General features: G+C 51.6%; 1 protein-coding gene across 1 annotated transcript in view; it reads right to left on the reverse strand.

Moving 5' to 3' along the window:
- Positions 1 to 555: 555 nt before the first annotated feature.
- Positions 556 to 15,855, reverse strand: part of SPARC (secreted protein, acidic, cysteine-rich (osteonectin)) — a 23,111-nt gene continuing 7,811 nt past the window's right edge. Inside the window, exons 2-10 of the mRNA XM_010850599.1 lie at positions 12,252 to 12,321; positions 11,330 to 11,392; positions 10,639 to 10,726; positions 9,142 to 9,263; positions 7,245 to 7,365; positions 5,394 to 5,527; positions 4,241 to 4,389; positions 2,236 to 2,384; positions 556 to 1,766 (exon numbers count right to left, since the gene is read on the reverse strand). Coding sequence (XP_010848901.1) covers positions 1,738 to 1,766; positions 2,236 to 2,384; positions 4,241 to 4,389; positions 5,394 to 5,527; positions 7,245 to 7,365; positions 9,142 to 9,263; positions 10,639 to 10,726; positions 11,330 to 11,392; positions 12,252 to 12,308 — 912 coding nt within the window. The 5' untranslated portion in view covers positions 12,309 to 12,321 and the 3' untranslated portion in view covers positions 556 to 1,737. The remainder of the gene's footprint in view (positions 1,767 to 2,235; positions 2,385 to 4,240; positions 4,390 to 5,393; positions 5,528 to 7,244; positions 7,366 to 9,141; positions 9,264 to 10,638; positions 10,727 to 11,329; positions 11,393 to 12,251; positions 12,322 to 15,855) is intronic.

The following is a 15,855-nucleotide window of genomic DNA, read 5'->3' on the forward strand; positions in this document are numbered from 1 at the left end:
GATCAAACCTGTGTGTCCCTCTTTGCAGTTGGATTCTTTACTGTCTGAACCACCAGGGGAGCCCTTCAGTGCACCTATCACATATTATCATTTGTATTTAGTTGGGCATTTTAAAACCCATTCCTCGTTAGACTGTAAGTTCCAGAAGAACAAACGCTTTATCTGCTTTGCCACAGCTGTGTCTGTAGTACCTGGAATGGGATCAGTCCATAGTAAGTACATCATAAACATTTCTTGATGGATGGGTGAATGAATGAGTGAATGCTTAGTGAAGGCATTGCTTTCATTGGTGCTTTCCCTGGTTGCTTAGCCCGGTGCTCTGATAATGAAATACAATCATGAAAAAGGTCAGCCCCCAGGTCATAAAATTAAAAGCTAAATCCATGCTTATAGGCACCACACATTCCTGTGTATAAGTAAGCTTGTGTGTACGAAAGGGTAATAATGCATCTGCGAGGCTTTGCCTCTGTGTATTCACGTGTGGACATGTTACGTCCACAAAGCTCCACGTCAGGGAAATGAGGTCACTAGGACACATGCAAAGTCACTCAGGGAGGCAGTTTCTAAATCAGTACTTTTTATTTTGAAAGATTTGTCAAACTCTTCACACCGTGGCAAGAGTTTGCATGATTAATAAGAAGCAGCTTTTTCATGAAATGCTTGGAGGTGAACGAGTTCTCAGCCTGTGAGATCCGACCATCCCATTGATTTTGAAATTTCTTTTGATTAATAGAAAGAAAAAGTGGGGAGGGGAGAAGAGGAGGAACATGCTAGCGACTGAAAGATCTCTGGTGACAGCCATCCAGATGTGAAAAAAGAAAACAGAAAACCCAAAAGAAAACCAATTTGCCACCTGCCCTTTTTCTGTTTTACCACGTTCTGCTCCTCGCTCTTGATTTTGGTCTTTCTGGCTGAAACAGCCTCCCTGTCCTGCATCTCCTAAAGGTAGTTTGGAGGGGAGCAGCCCTGCAGGACGTGGTGATCCACCTCTCAGAGGTGTGGGGGATTCCAGAGACCGGATGGGCCATGGCTCTGGAAAGTCTGAGCAAATTGCCTAATGCAAAAAGAAATGGCACTGCAAAGTGAGGAGGGGAGATGGTGAAGAACTGGGTATATGTGAGAGTTTATGTACTTTCAGAACACAGCCTCAGTTTCCTTCTCTCAGTCACAGCCCCTGACCATAAGATTCGTTATCTGCAGTTCTGGCTGGTGGATTCTGCAGCTCTCTCCCACCACTGATCCTCTAGCCCTAGAAGCATCCTTGCCAACATCACGTGCCTGTTACTTCCCTTTGTCCATCTTCAGGCCACTTAGGGATGACCCCCTGGCAGCCAATACCCTGATATAAAATTAACACAAAGTCTGACTTGGTGAATATTAGTTTCGAACAGAAAAGTAGAAAATCTGAAGATGCAATGTGTGTTGAAGGCAGACTCGAGCAGATCAAGTGTTCCACCCATGTGCCACCAAGACAATGGGCGGAGGTGCACGCGGCAAGAGGAAAACGGGACCATTCATGGGTGAGCAAGAGGCCGTGAGAGCTGAGTTACAGCTAAGAATGTCGTGACTTGGGTTAAAATGTCTGTGTTTAGCACCGTTAATGTATTCGTTTAAGTCTATATTAGCACCTTGACCCCAGGCAGAACAACAAACCATCCAAACATTTTAAACATTGGGGAAAACAGGAGGGGGAAGGTCAAAGAGAGAGAATCTGGTTCTGCAGGAGGAGGCATGGCTTTAGATCACGAGGTCCTTGTCGATGTCCTCTGCAAGGCAAGAAGGAGCAGAATTAGACTTGGGGGCCGGGGTCAATGAGGAAATGCTTCCCAAGGAGTTGGCGGATCCCGCCCATCCCGGGGGCCGGGGGCCAGGTAACCAGTCCAAAGTCACCAAGGGAGTCTGTGACTGAGAACTTTGGTCTCCCCTGTCCCTGGCTGGTTCTTGTCACTTGTGCTGCCAAATTACACGTGCTGTTTCCTGTAGGTGCCTGTCAGTTCCCAAAGCAGTGCTAGACACAGAGTGAGTACTGATGCTTGAAAAGGGAGAGAGAGACAACGGATGGATAGAGAAGGACCAGGAAGTCACCTGAAAGAGCGAGGCCCACCCAGGCAGGGAGAGCAGACAGGAGTTAACCAGGCACAGAGAAGAGACGGACAGGAAGGACAGACACACAGACAGCAGCAAAGAGGGAGTCTTTGTCCTCTCGGACAGTGGATCCTTTGCTTAAACACTCACTCTCCTTGATGCCGAAGCAGCCGGCCCACTCGTCCAGGGCGATGTACTTGTCATTGTCCAGGTCACAGGTCTCGAAAAAGCGGGTGGTGCAGTGTTCCATGGGGATAAGGGGGGCGCGCAGTGGGGCCAGCTCGGTGTGAGACAGGTACCTGCAGGGGTGAGGTGGGGAGAGGCTGAGGCTGAGCGAGCCCCACAGCCCTGCTTGGGGAGACAGAGGGAGGGAGCCTGCCCCTTGGGGCTGAAGGAGAGGATGTTCCACAGGCTCTGCCACTGACCTGCTGTGGTTCTGAGCATACAGCACTGCCCTACTCTGACCATCAGTTTCCTCCTCCATCAAAGGGGGAGGAGTTGATCATAATGTCTAAAGGGCCCTTCCAGGTCTGAGGTCTGAAAGACTCTGCACTTTCACTGCTAAGGGCCCAGTTTGATCCCTGGTCAGGAAACTATGATCCCATAAGATGTGTGGCTGGAAAAATAAAAGGAAGAGGGTGCCGACTTCTGGGGAGGGAGCGTGGGAAGGGACTGGAATTGGCAGGCAGAGGGTGAATAGAACTTTATCTTTTATGTACTGTGTCCCTTGTGAGAGGGAGGCCTTCTGGTTTCTCTCCCCATCTCCTGTTCCTGTCCTCCCAGCTGGCCTGGACTCCAGAGCACATGTAGGATTTTTTTCCCTTGTTCCCCAGAGCCCTCCATTAGTTGTCCTCAAAACACTCTTCCCCAAGGAGCCCCAGGCCCTCCTATCTGGCCCAACTCGTGGAAGGGATTGGTTGAACTGAAGCTCCTCCCCCTTCTTTGTATATCAGTGAGGAAATCCAGCCCCAGGGAGGGGCAGGGACTCAGGCAAGTTCACGGGGCAGCTCTGGGACAAGGAGAGGGGAAGGACGGAGACTCTGACCCAGGCTGCTTTCCCAGATGCAGGGTCCTTGCAGCCCCATCTGGAAGCCTCCCTCCAGGCCCCTTCCTTGCTCAGCCTGAGTCCAGATGTTCCTACTTCTCCCCTCCCCTTCACGGTATGACTCAGATGGATCCCAGCCATGGAAAGAGCCTGGGAGAGAAGCTACAGGCAGTTTCCCAGCACTCAGGAGACCCCAGCCCCCCAGGATCACCCACAGGGTAGGCTGGACCAGGAGGGAGGGTTGAGCCTCCCAGAGGGGTGCAGCCCTGGGCATCCTGTGCAAGCAGAGCAGCCCTCCTTTTGAGCTGCTCCAGGAGCACACAGCAAGGGAAGGCAGGACGAGAGGGGCCGGTCCTGCTCAGCTGCAGACCATCAGCCACCACCTGCAACTTCCGGGCACATTCCTTACTTTTTCCTTCCATTGTGAGAAACAGACCACCACCCAGAGGGTGAGCTCCATGGGGGCAAGGGCCTACGTGGCAGTTCTCACTACAGTTAAATCCCCTGCCTGGAATTGTGCTCGACGTGTAATAGACACTCAATAAATGTCGGTTGGCTGACCAACTCCTGGCCTATCCCACAGGGCGTTTACACAGCACTTCCTAACTCATTTCAACATGGGGCAGGAGTGATCAAACCAAAGGCTTGCCATGGAGATGGGATGGGCACTCTGATGGTCTTAAGAACTTCCAGAGCCAGTTTGCCCCATTGGGGCCGGGTCTCAGGGCCTTGCTGCCCCACCTCAGCCTTGCCACCCCACGGAGTCTGGCGCTCCTTCCCAGCTCCTTCTACCTTGCTGAATGGATACCCAAGGCTGGCACTCACGGGGTTAAGGAGGGGTTTTCAGTTCTGATGGCTTCTGCCTCTTAGGCAGTAAGGAGGGAGTGTCTCATGGCACTAAATCCTTTCTACATCCTTTCTCCTACACCTATCCTCTCTTGTCGCAGCCCTTAGGCAGGCTATGGGCCTCCAGGGCTGGGAGCAGCAGAGGCCACCGAGAAGTCTTCTGACCACATCTAGTGCACCTAGCAGCCCTGACCAGCGACTGCCCACTCCAGGGCCAAACTAGAGGCAGCTCCCCTCCGTGATCCTGAGGTTCTGGGGTCTTACCCGTCAATGGGGTGCTGATCCAGCTGCCCGAACTGCCAGTGCACAGGGAAGATGTACATGTTGTAGTTCTTCTCGAAGTCCCGGGCCAGCAGTTCCACGGGATGGTCGCCAGCCTCCAGGCGCTTCTCATTCTCGTGGATCTTTTTCACCTGTGGGAGCAGAGATGCTGTGTGACAAAGGGTCCAGGGAGGTTGTCGGGGCCAGTCAAGGTCCCTTCCCCCCGACAGGAGGCCAGAGTAGGCAGAGACCAGCCAAAGTCAGGGTTCAGAATGAGGGAAGGTGGTCCAGGGGTTAAGACTGTGCTTCCACTGCAGGGGCACAGGTTTGATCCCTGTCAGGGACCTAAGATCCCACATGCTGAGCAGAGTGGCCAGGAAAAAAAAGACCAAATGAGGGAAGGAGGTGGTTAGATGAGTACCAGCATTATCTCATCCACAGAAGTGGAGGCATGGGGCCATCTCAATCAGAATGACTGGGGAGTGTGTCAAAATGCAGCTTCCTGGGCCTTCCTTCACAGAGACACTGGTTCATTGTGCCTGAGGTGGGGCCCAGGGAGCTGTATTTTATCAGTACTCCTAGTGCTTGATATGTCCCTTAAAGTCCACAGACTCAGAAGGAAAAAGAAATAGAATTGTTTATGTCTCGTACTTAACATGGAGCTAAACAAAGTGAGCAGGTCCTTTCATTACAGGACTCCTCAGAGCCTTTAAGATGTGAATGTGCTCTGCCTGCATGCTAAGTCACTTCAGTCATGTTCGACTCTTTTTGACCCAGTGGAGTATATAGCTTGCCAGGCTCCTGTGTTTGTGGGATTCTCCAGGCAAGAATACTGGAGTGGGTTGCCATGCCTTCTTCCTCCAGGGGATCTTCCCAGTCCAGGGATTGAACCCATGTCTCTTATGTCTCCTGCATTGGCAGGTGGGTTCTTTACCACTACGCCACCTGGGAAGCCCCTGAATGTGTTCTAGGAGCTTTCAAAGGCCGCACAGAGGAGCCTGGGACAGAGGTGCTCGTTGGAGCAGGGATGTGGGCTTACATTTGGGGGCCTCGATCTGGGAATGGGACTGGGGATCTCAGCCAGCCTGGGGCCCGAAGTCAGGGCCAGCTCAGGGTTGAGCAAGTGCCCTGAGACAGAATGAAAAAAGACCCTTACTCGCAGCTTCTGCTTCTCGGTCAGGAGGTTGTTGTCCTCGTCCCTCTCGTACAGCGTGACCAGGACGTTCTTAAGCCAGTCCCGCATGCGCAAGGGGAATTCAGTCAGCTCGGAGTCCAGGCAGGGGGGGATGTCTAGGGTCAACACACAGAGGTGGTCAGCACAGACCCTGACTCCCTGCCCGAGGGCCAATGTGCTGGCCACGTCGCTCTCCCCACCCCCGCCCTTCTCCTGCTACTGCTTCAGTCTGTGGCCTTGGCACCGGGCTCAGCCTCTCTGGGCTGCAGTTTCTTCATACCTTTTGAACAAAGGAGATTGGGGGGGTGGGGAGAATACTCTGCAAATGGACAAGTACAAAGGCACATCCCCTGTTCCCTTGACTTTGATCTGATCTGGGGAGGGAAATGGTTTGCTCCAGAGACTCCTGCTTTTCTGGGTGTTGGGCCCTGAAAACAGAGGCCAGGACCCACCATGATGATGTTGACCCTTGAGAGGTGTTTGAAGCTGGGAGACTGAGGAACAGCATTCATTCAGAGGCCCAGCTTAGCCGGGGTGGGGGTTCAGGTATGCTTAATCACCAGAACATTCTTAGTGATAGGATTTCATCCTGGTCTTTGGAACTCAAGGTGACATAATGTTGGTCCTGGAGATTTCATCTAAGTCCACCCTCATGGAATTATTAGAGATCAGTGTGGAGAGAAAGGGCTTGCTTAAGGCCACATTATCAGAGCCTCATTCAGCACCAGGGCATGTGGGTGCCAGGGGACCTAGGGGTCCATCGTTCCCCAATCCTTGGGCCTGTGGAAAGTCCCCTCTGTGGTTAGGACCATGACCTTCTTCACCAGCAGCTGGGGAGTGGAAGAGAACATCTGAGAGGGAAATGCTAGGAGTCGGAGCAAGCGATACGCCCCAGAGAACAGAAGAGCCACTGGCACAAGCGTCAGTCTCACTGCCCAAGGATTCCTCCCCTGCCCTCCTTCCCCAGGCCTGAGCCGTCTCTTTTCACATCCAGGGCCCTGTAACTAGAAGAGCGGTGCTGACCACAGGAGAACCTGGTTCCCCTCCTCCACCTTTCTGCACTCTGCACACCTGAGACAGGTGAGTGGCCCTCCCCGGTGTCATCTGGTGCCAGAATGTACCAGACACACCATGCGGATGTTGTCTTGGAGGGGAGCAGAGGGGGCCTTGCCTGTCTCGGATGACAGGGAGGCAGACACTCTGGAGCCTGGCCAGAGCAGGAGCCTGGGCCAGCTGAGTCTGCACCTGGGATCACTCCCCAGAGGCCAGGCAAACCCTGGCATCCCTGCCCCCAGCACCTGGCTCCCAGGTTTCTAGAAGCAGGTGCTTAATCATATGTTTTACACAGGCAGATGGGAATGTAGCAGAGTAAAAGGGCCTAGGATATGACAATATTGAGTAACAGGGCCTAAAGGGAACTGACAGGATTGCTTTGATTTTAAAGCATTCAAATCAAGTATTTTTAGGCCTAGGAAGAACATCATTTTTGCTTCACAACTTTGAAGCAGGAAAGATTGTGGTTATACCTATAGAAGAACTTCCTCGTCATTACAGAAAAGAAGTGAGCTGTCTCAGATGCCAGTGAGAGGCTCCAGAAATCCGCCCTGATCCTGTGTTCCCTCCACTGCTCAGTCCTTCCCTGGAGGGGTCCTGAGTATAGATACCAGCTCATAAACAATCATCTCATTTTATAACTGGGATCCCTGATGCTCAGACAGGGGAAGAGAGGTGCCCAAGATCACACAGCACAGAGGTGGCAGAGCCAGCATCAGTGCCAGGTTGGTGCCTCCTCCCTGAGACGGGAGGCTTGGCAGGGCCCGAGGAGAGACTCACATTTGCAAGGCCCGATGTAGTCCAGGTGGAGTTTGTGGCCCTTCTTGGTGCCCTCCAGTGTGCACTTGGTGGCAAAGAAGTGGCAGGAAGAGTCGAAGGTCTTGTTGTCATTGCTGCAAACCTGTCGGCAAAGCAGAGCGCCTCACCCTCATTCCCAAAGCCCTTCGCCAGTACTGCCATCCATGCCCATTTCAGAGATGGGGACACTGAGGGCCAGGCAAGGAACGTGATTAGCCCGGGGTCCACACAGTGAGTTAGGGGTGGGGCCCTGGCAAGGAGCCACTCTTTAGGCTCCTAAGTCAATGTTCAGCCCATGCTGAGAGCCGCTGCTGGTCTCTGAGCAGCAGAATGACAGAGTCAGGGCTGAGATATGGGAAAGCAAATCTGGGAGATACAGAAAAGATGAACTGAAGGTGAGGATGAGGGAAAGGTAGAGTATGCAGAAGAATTAATACAGCAGGCCTGGGACTGTTATCCTTAGAAAGGCCTTCATGCGATGTTGGCCCTTGGCTGGTGTCTGGGAGCGAGGCTGGTGAACAGTTGTCTGCACTGTTAGAAAACTGTCCACAAATGATGCAAGTGTCTCAATTTGCCTGGGTTGCTCATACAGACAGTATGGTTCATGCTGAACATCTCTTTTCCTGCTCGGAGTCTGGCATTTGGGTATATGCCAGGCATGGGATGCCTGCGTGGCCAGGCTTCAGCTAAACAGTGGGTGCTGAGTCTGTAATGGGCTTCGTTGGGCAGAAGCCTTGCTCGCATGAGGCTGCAGTTCATCTTTGTAGCCGGGGAAAGAGACCCTTCATGGGAGGGGGAGAATAAGCAAGACTGTGCATGGATCCCTCCACATTCAGCCTTTTTCCAATTCCCTTTTCATCCAGCTACATATCCTTAACTATTAGCAGTGAGTGCAAAGATGTGGTGAGTTATGTTGGTCCTTCTTGCGAATCTCTGCGCATGAGGATGGTGGAGCAGAGATGCTGTGGGCTGAACAAGGGCAGTGACAGGAAGGAGTTGTGTCAGGAGGAGAGAAGCCTTGTCTTGAACACCCTGCACATACTTACTGCTTACATATCACTGCAGAGGGATTACTGATGGGCACTGGTGACCAGTGTGATAGGTGGTGAAGGGGTGAGGAGGAGGGAAGAGCTGACGAAGATGCTAAAATTTGGACCTCAAAGGGTAAGTTGTACTGGGGAGAGGTTGAAGATGGAGAGATCAGGTGGAGGTTGTGGGAATGATCCTGGAACTCAATTTGTGGCCCTGAGCTAGGTGACCACTAGCAAAATGGTTGATATGCATGAGTGCTCAATAAATATTTACTTGGATGGATGGATGGACAGATGAGTCCTATTGGAGACTGAATGGACAGCTTTGAAAGTTTTTTTAAATAGTACATATTGGGTACTTACTAAGTACCAGGCATTATCTGACAAATCCCTGCAATAGCTCTATGAGATAAAGTCTATTTCTGACCCATCTTTAGAGGTGAGAAAACTTGGAGAGGATCAGGAACATAGCTAAGATCTCACACTTGATGTCAACCTTTGCTGTGACCCAGAACCCACATGTTTGGACCTGATGCTTTGCCAAGATTCTCCCACATGAGAAAGTCCCTCGTGTGTGTTCCTTTCTGAGTCTCAGTAGGGCTGGAAGCTGGTGGTGCTGAGTAAATTCTTGCCCGTTGCTGGAGAGTCCAGTGACAGTCACTCTCCAGTGACTGCTGGAGCATCCCAGACAGAGACCCTCTCTGGCTGGGTCTCTTGCTGTGACTAGACCTACTGAGGGGACTTCTGAGCCTGGAGCTGCCCTGTGGGATCCCCCAGGCTGGCAGTGTTCTGGGCAGACGCCCTGAGGGCCGCAGTCCTCACCCCCCGCCCTGTCCCTTGGGCCTCACCTTCTCAAACTCGCCGATGGGGGCAGGGCAGCTGGTAGGGTCCTGGCACACACACATGGGGGTGTTGTTCTCGTCCAGTTCGCACACCTTGCCGTGTTTGCAGTGGTGGTTCTGGCAGGGGTCTGGTACAGCATGAGGGCAACGTGGTTAGCCTCACCCGGGCTAACACATCCATTGCGACCCAACCCACATGGATCCTTGGACAGAAGTCCTCAGCGTTGGCCCCCAACTCAACCTTTGGGCAGCCCTGCACCCTCCCTTCTCTTCTGCTGAAATCAGCTTGTCGGGGAGCAGTTGGCTCTGTCTGGAGACTAGAGATTTGGTCTGAGGTCAGGGCCAGGCATACCTGCGGGGGCTGGGGATTCAGTCTGGGACCCAGGAGCACTGGGTGCCATATGGCTCCCCCGAGGATAGAAGCAACCACTGTGTTCTCTGCTGTTCATGGATCAGTGACAGTGAGGTATTTTGGACTTCTAGAATAGACTTTCTAGGATGACTTGGAAAGTCAGCTGTTGTCACGGAGCCAGGAAGCTATGCAGCCCAGCAAAACAGACCTGAGTGTCCATAGCGGAAAAGGGAACAGAGCCCCAGGACCAGACTGAACAATAGAGTCTGCCTGTGTCTCGTAAACACCGGATAAGGGACATGGAGGGGAAGGAACAGGACTCAGTAGATGCCCTTCTGCTCCAGTGGATACTCAGGCCCTGAGGATGAGAGCTCATCTAGCCTTTCCTCCTGGTGCTTGACTACGGTGTCGTAGTCTTCCTCTGTTAGATGCCTGACCTGCCAGGTCCTGGGCAAGGGTGCCTCTACTTTCATCTCGTAGTCCCTCGACAACCCTGGGGCAAGGGTCCACTGTCTTCACCCTTCCCCACAGAAGACATGAGCAAGCTGCGCTCAGAGAAGGTTTGAGGGCTGTCAGAGGACATTGCAGAAAGTTTGGAGGCAGACCTTTGTTGGTCCACCTCCAGAGTTGGGACTTTAGCCCCTGGAGTGCGGTGAGTCTCCATTCTGTGGGTTAGGGATGCTGGACTGTGGGCGGGAGCCAGAAGCCCCAGGTCATGGTTCTCACAGCCTTATAGGAGTTGTGTCAGGCTTCCAGGCTTATTTCCTCATGGCCATGTGAAAATTAAATAAGCTTATGAGTGTGAAAGCATCTGGGGCCATCAAGTGACCGGATGGGACTGGCAATCTCAGTAGGAACCTGAAACCCAACTCTGGAACTAGATTAAAGTGCTGCATGGGTACAAGGCCACTTCCAGCTTGAGACTTCCCTTCCTGGCACTCACATCCTGGCTATAAATAGATCTTTCCAGATTCCAGAAAACACTCCCAATCTTTCAGTCAAGGCAGTTTGTCCTTCACAGCCCCTCCCACAGGGAGGACCCCACCCTGCGTTTCCTTGGGAAGGAACCTCACACAGGCTTGGCCCACACCCCAGGCCTGGGCGGCAGAGGGCAAAGGCTTCGTGTAACAAGATAAGGAGAAGGGACCTACTCTCGGCCACCACCTCCTCCTCGGTTTCCTCGGCACCATCATCGAATTCTCCTACTTCCACCTGGACGGGGTTGGCTCCCACGGGTACCTGGGGTGGAGGGAGAAGAGTGAGTCAAATGCCCCACCCCACCCCAAGACCTGGAGGAAAGGGGCAAAGGCTGGAGGGGACTTGCCCGAAGCCTTGGGTACCCACAGGGGATGGGGATAGACATGCTGAAATGGGTGCTGGGTTCAGATCCCAGGAGGCACAAGTGCCAGGTCCAGAATCGAGACTGAATCTATGGACTCGCTGTACCTCAAGGGCCCAGAACTCTATGGAGATGCCCTAGAGGCCACCAGGGGTGTCAGGGCAAGAGGGGGTGCCAAGCTCCCTCCCCTTCCAGCTGCACCAGGGTAGTCTCCCTTTCATCAGTTGATATTTGGGGAGACTCTGGATGACCATCTGAGAAAAAAATGTCACACAATTCAAACAGTAAAAAACAAATTTGGAATCATAGCTCCCACCTATGAGGTTGCAGGGAGAGTCTGGGGAGCACTCGGGCGTGTGTCATCATTGGGGGATCTACAGGATTTACATCTGTGCTGTGCATGCATGTGGGAAGGGGAACAATGGCCTGCTCCGACAGCCCCCGTCTGGATTCCCCAGTGAGCGGATGTTGGCAGAGAGGAGTCTGGGGCCCCCACCACCTACCTCAGCCACCTCGGCCACGGTTTCTTCCACCACTTCTGTCTCATCAGGCAAGGCTTCCTGTTGCTGTTGGGAGGTGAAAATGGGGTTCAGAGAGGTTGGGGCCCGGGCCAGCTTCCCACCACTAACATACCTCAGCCTAGACCACTGAAGCTGGGGAGCTAGGAGAGAGGCTCATGGGAGAGATCCCCGTGAGGCTGTGCCTCAGGGCCTGCCATGGGTAGACAACTCAGGCACAGGAGAAGCCAAACAGGCAGGCCCTGTGGGGCTCCGGAGCACCGCGCTTTGTATAGTTATATCTGGAGTGTCTATCAAAACCCAAAAAGCATTTCCACAGCTTAGACTCCCATAATGATAGGAGACCAACTGGTCTGATGCAGACCAACTCCCTTCAGATGGGAACACTGAGACCCATAGGGGATGAACCCTGAATTTTAACAGATGTCAGTATCTTCCCCACAAGTGTGATACTATCATCATCATCATTATTTGGCAATTCCTTCTTGGAGTCAATTTGGAGTGAGAAGAAGCAAGATAGCACATGACTTTGAGGTGCCTGGCTGGCTGGGGCTTGTTTTCCCATCACTCCCATCAGCATCCCCTTCTCTTCTGGAAGTCTTCATATGATAAAGAGCTCACTTCCTTCTAAAACAATCCTAGTCGCTTTCTGGGGAAGCTCTGATCGCTAAACAAGTACAACTTCACATTACATGGAAATCTCCTTCCCTGGAATCTCCTCCCAATGATCCTCATTCAGTTTTTATTTTGAGCTTATTAGTTTAAGGGAAAAAAATCTTAAAAAAAAAAAGACAACTCAAGAAGGGGAAGTGCTTGTCCCCTCTGAACATCCAGGGCTGGTAGATTCAATGCCCCTGCGCTGGTGGTGGGAGGTAAGACCAAGAAGATGTGACTTTCAGGTACTCACAGGGGCTGCCAAGGCCCTCCCGGCCAGGCAAAGGAGAAAGAAGATCCAGGCCCTCATGGTGCTGGGAACCCTGTTGGGAGAAGAGAGATGAATAATTCAGTGAGGGCAAGGTTTCTCAATGGAGAGTTCCTCCTGACACTGAATTCCTGTGATATGCAAAATAATTTTAGATGATCCATGGTAAACGATAGTGAAAGACAGGGAGAAAGTTGCTTCTACTTGGTTCTCTTTTAATCCTGATGGTATGAGAAAGTCTCAGTTTGGTGCTAACGAGTCTTTAACATCTAACACTCATCTCTCACCCTTTTGAACAGAGGGCAGGACTCTGGCTCAGAGCCTCCGCAGGAAATGACATCCAGCTGGAATTTAGTACAGTTGTTCTGTCTCCTTTTTATCTAGTTTAACAGTTTCCTTCTATTTATGACAAAAGTACGCAGGTTTTTCCATTTACGGTAGGGATCTTGTCTCTTTCCTCAGTACATTTATTTAAATTTTTAAACAGTGATTGGACAAAGACAACTGGTTAATTAATCAAGTCTGGGCAATGTTGAACCGGATCTTGTTCAAGGGCCCTTCAATCGCTGATGTTCTAGGATTCTTTTCTTCCTATACCCCAGACTCTTCCCCTCCTCTTCCTCCTCTCCCGTCTTTCCCCTGACCTCCTTCTCCCTGCTGCTGCTGCTGCATCGCTTCAGTCGTGTCGGACTCTGTGCGACCCCGTAGACGGCAGCCCACCAGGCTCCCCAATCCCTGGGATTCTCCAGGCAAGAACACTGGAGTGGGTTGCCATTTCCTTCTCCAATGCATGAAAGTGAAAAGTGAAAGTGAAGTTGCTCAGTCGTGTCCGACTCTTAGCGACCCCATGGACTACAGCCTACCTGGCTCTTCCGTCCATGGATTTTCCAGGCAAGAGTACTGGAGTGGGGTGCCATTGCCTTCTCCGATCCTTCTCCCTACCCCTCTTTAATAAGAGAATTTAATAGGCAGCAACCCCTTGCCAATTTGAGACAATGAGGCCTACATTCTAAAACAAAGAACAATAGTTTTCAAGGATAGCCAGTGGAGACTTATGGCATACTCTCCTCCATTCTGCCCAGGAGGGATGGCACTTCTCTGGATTCTGTGTGGAAACTACCCAAATGCTTGCATATGTTTTGTGTTACCTTCTGTTTCCCCTTCACAGCTAAACGATGTTAACTGAGATCCAGAAAGTTCTCTAGAAAATTCTCCCACCCTGGTCACTGCTGAAACCTTCCTCTTGATGCTGAGCTCTCGACTCTAACAATCTAATGACTGGAGGGCATCTTGGAGCAGAATCTCTGATGATTTGCTGCTAGAATGCTGTCCCTAACCAAGGAACTGTGGTGGGGATGTTTTGTTTCTTGTCCTAACTCAAAGAATTTCCGTTTCCAAATGGCTTTAGAAAGTCCTTCCTTCTACTGTTCAGCTTGCCTCCCTTCAAGCTTCTCCTGGTCTGCTGTGATCATCCATCTGTGCCACACAGAGCAAGCATGCTCCCCTGCTCCTAAGCAGCTTTTAGTCAATGTGGGCAGTGGCCATGTCTTCCCCCATTTGTCCCTGGCTCCTTCCAAGATTTCTCAACTGACCAAGCACCTCGGTGGGAGGTACCGTGGCATCATGGAAGAAACACTTAGCTTGGAGCTAAATCCCAAGGATTCTGGTTCTGTCTCAATATTAACTTGGTATATTGGTTCAATCCTTCATCCTCTCTAGACCATGGTTTTCCTCTTCTATTACTTGAGAGGGTTCGACTAGCTGAGCTTTGAGGTGGTAGCCTGAGCCCTTGAGATGCCCTTTAACTGTCCCAAGCACATGCTGGTCTTGACAAACATCATCCCCTCCATTATCCCCATCTTCACTTAAATTATGGTATTTGCGTAGCAGAAAGAGGCACCAGAAGGGAAGACTTCATAATGGTCCTCTATTGGGGTTGAAATAGACACTAAACCTCAGTATTCCATGGCATGTATAAGAAATAAAACCAACAGAAATTTAAAGAAATCAACCTGGGGGCTTGGCTTTGCTTCACGGTGTCCCCAACTCCAATCTGAATGCAGTCTTCCCTTTCCAGGAGGTTTTGGAAATGTTCCTCACCCCTTCCCCCCGACACAGAGTTGTATGTTGTCTTCCCTCCCCCACTTCTCTCAAGCCTAGAGGTAGAAAAATCTCCTTTCTTGCTTCCCCGCTTGGAGACAAAAGCAAAACAATGCCTGCATGTGGCTTTGGATGAAAGGAACAGGAGAGAAAGCATGAATGAAAGGCTTGTCTGAGATCGTTAGAAGTTGAAGGGTCAGAGACTCATAACAGGAATAAAAAAAGTCACCTTGTCTGGGCTCCAATGACAGACAAGTCATACTGTTAGAGAAGCAGCCCAGCTAGGGCTGGAAATGCAATAAGCTTCAGGTTGGAGAGCCAGGAAGACTAGCGTCTCCAGGGTTTGTGTCCTTCATCCGAGCAGAGGAACTGCTCCTCCTCTATGACCAGGGAAAGATATGTGGGTTGGCTCTTCTGTCTGTCCTACCTCACCAGCCTTGCTCTTTCCCAGTGGCACACTGACTCTTTCTGCCACCCCCATCCTTGGTGCTGCAGCCAGAAGAGAAAAGTCATTCTAGATCTCACGGTGCATTAAAATTTCTAAAGGCCTCACACACTGGCACCACGGCATGGGAGGGCTGTGAGTCCCGTTGTTCCAATGAGCGGTCTGAGATGGAGAGGGAGGAAGTCAGACAACATTCAGGCCCCTTCCAAGTTGACAAAACTCCTCCTCATGGACTTGGGTTGTGCCTCATAGAGGTTTTCTTTGAGACTGGGGTGGGGATCGGGGAGAAGAGTGGGATGTTAAGAAAAGGACACACAGTCTTGGAGGAGGAGGTGTTTCCCTAATTTGGGGGTTTGCCAAGTTTTCCCTCATCCCAACATCCTCTTCATCCAGATTGTTTGATGGGAGGGAAGGGCAGCATTGGACGGTTCTCGAATGTATGACCATATTCCCTGCATACCCATGAGCTTCCTGTCTGAGGTTCTCTAACCACCACTGGTCAAAGAGGCCAGGTGCCCATCCTGCAAAGGTCAGGGCGTGCATCAGTAACCCTAGCAAGGTCAGAACACAGGGCCAAACCCCAGCGTCCAGAAATGATCAGCTGTGCACACATCCTTTGCCAATCAAACCTAGGCCTGGCATGCCCATCTGGTGAAAATATAAACACCTTTGTATAAATGAGCAGTATTAAATAAAAACTCTGTATCTCTTTAGTTTGTAATGATGCCTGTGTTTATCCTTTTAAGAATGTTTTCATAATCTGGCATCCCACTGGGGGCTGAAGGCATGTCTTTCTACCTTATAGTACAGAAGAGAGGGCTGAGGCCCAGAGGGGAAAAAACCTGCCCAGAGCCCCAGGGAGAGGGTGGCAGGGCTGAATGAAGACCAAGGCTGCCCCCCTCCACCTCTGGCCTGCCCTCTGCCTCACCTGCTGTTTCCCTTGGCAGCAGTTCCTCCGCTAGGTGCTCACCTGATGGGGCCCAGTTGGGCTGTGAACTGGCCCAAGGTACCCTGGAGGAAATGAGACTGGGGGGGGGGGGGGGG

Source organism: Bison bison, unplaced genomic scaffold (genome assembly GCF_000754665.1).
Source record: "Bison bison bison isolate TAMUID 2011002044 unplaced genomic scaffold, Bison_UMD1.0 scf7180017864291, whole genome shotgun sequence".
NCBI classification, from domain to species: Eukaryota; Metazoa; Chordata; class Mammalia; order Artiodactyla; family Bovidae; genus Bison; species Bison bison.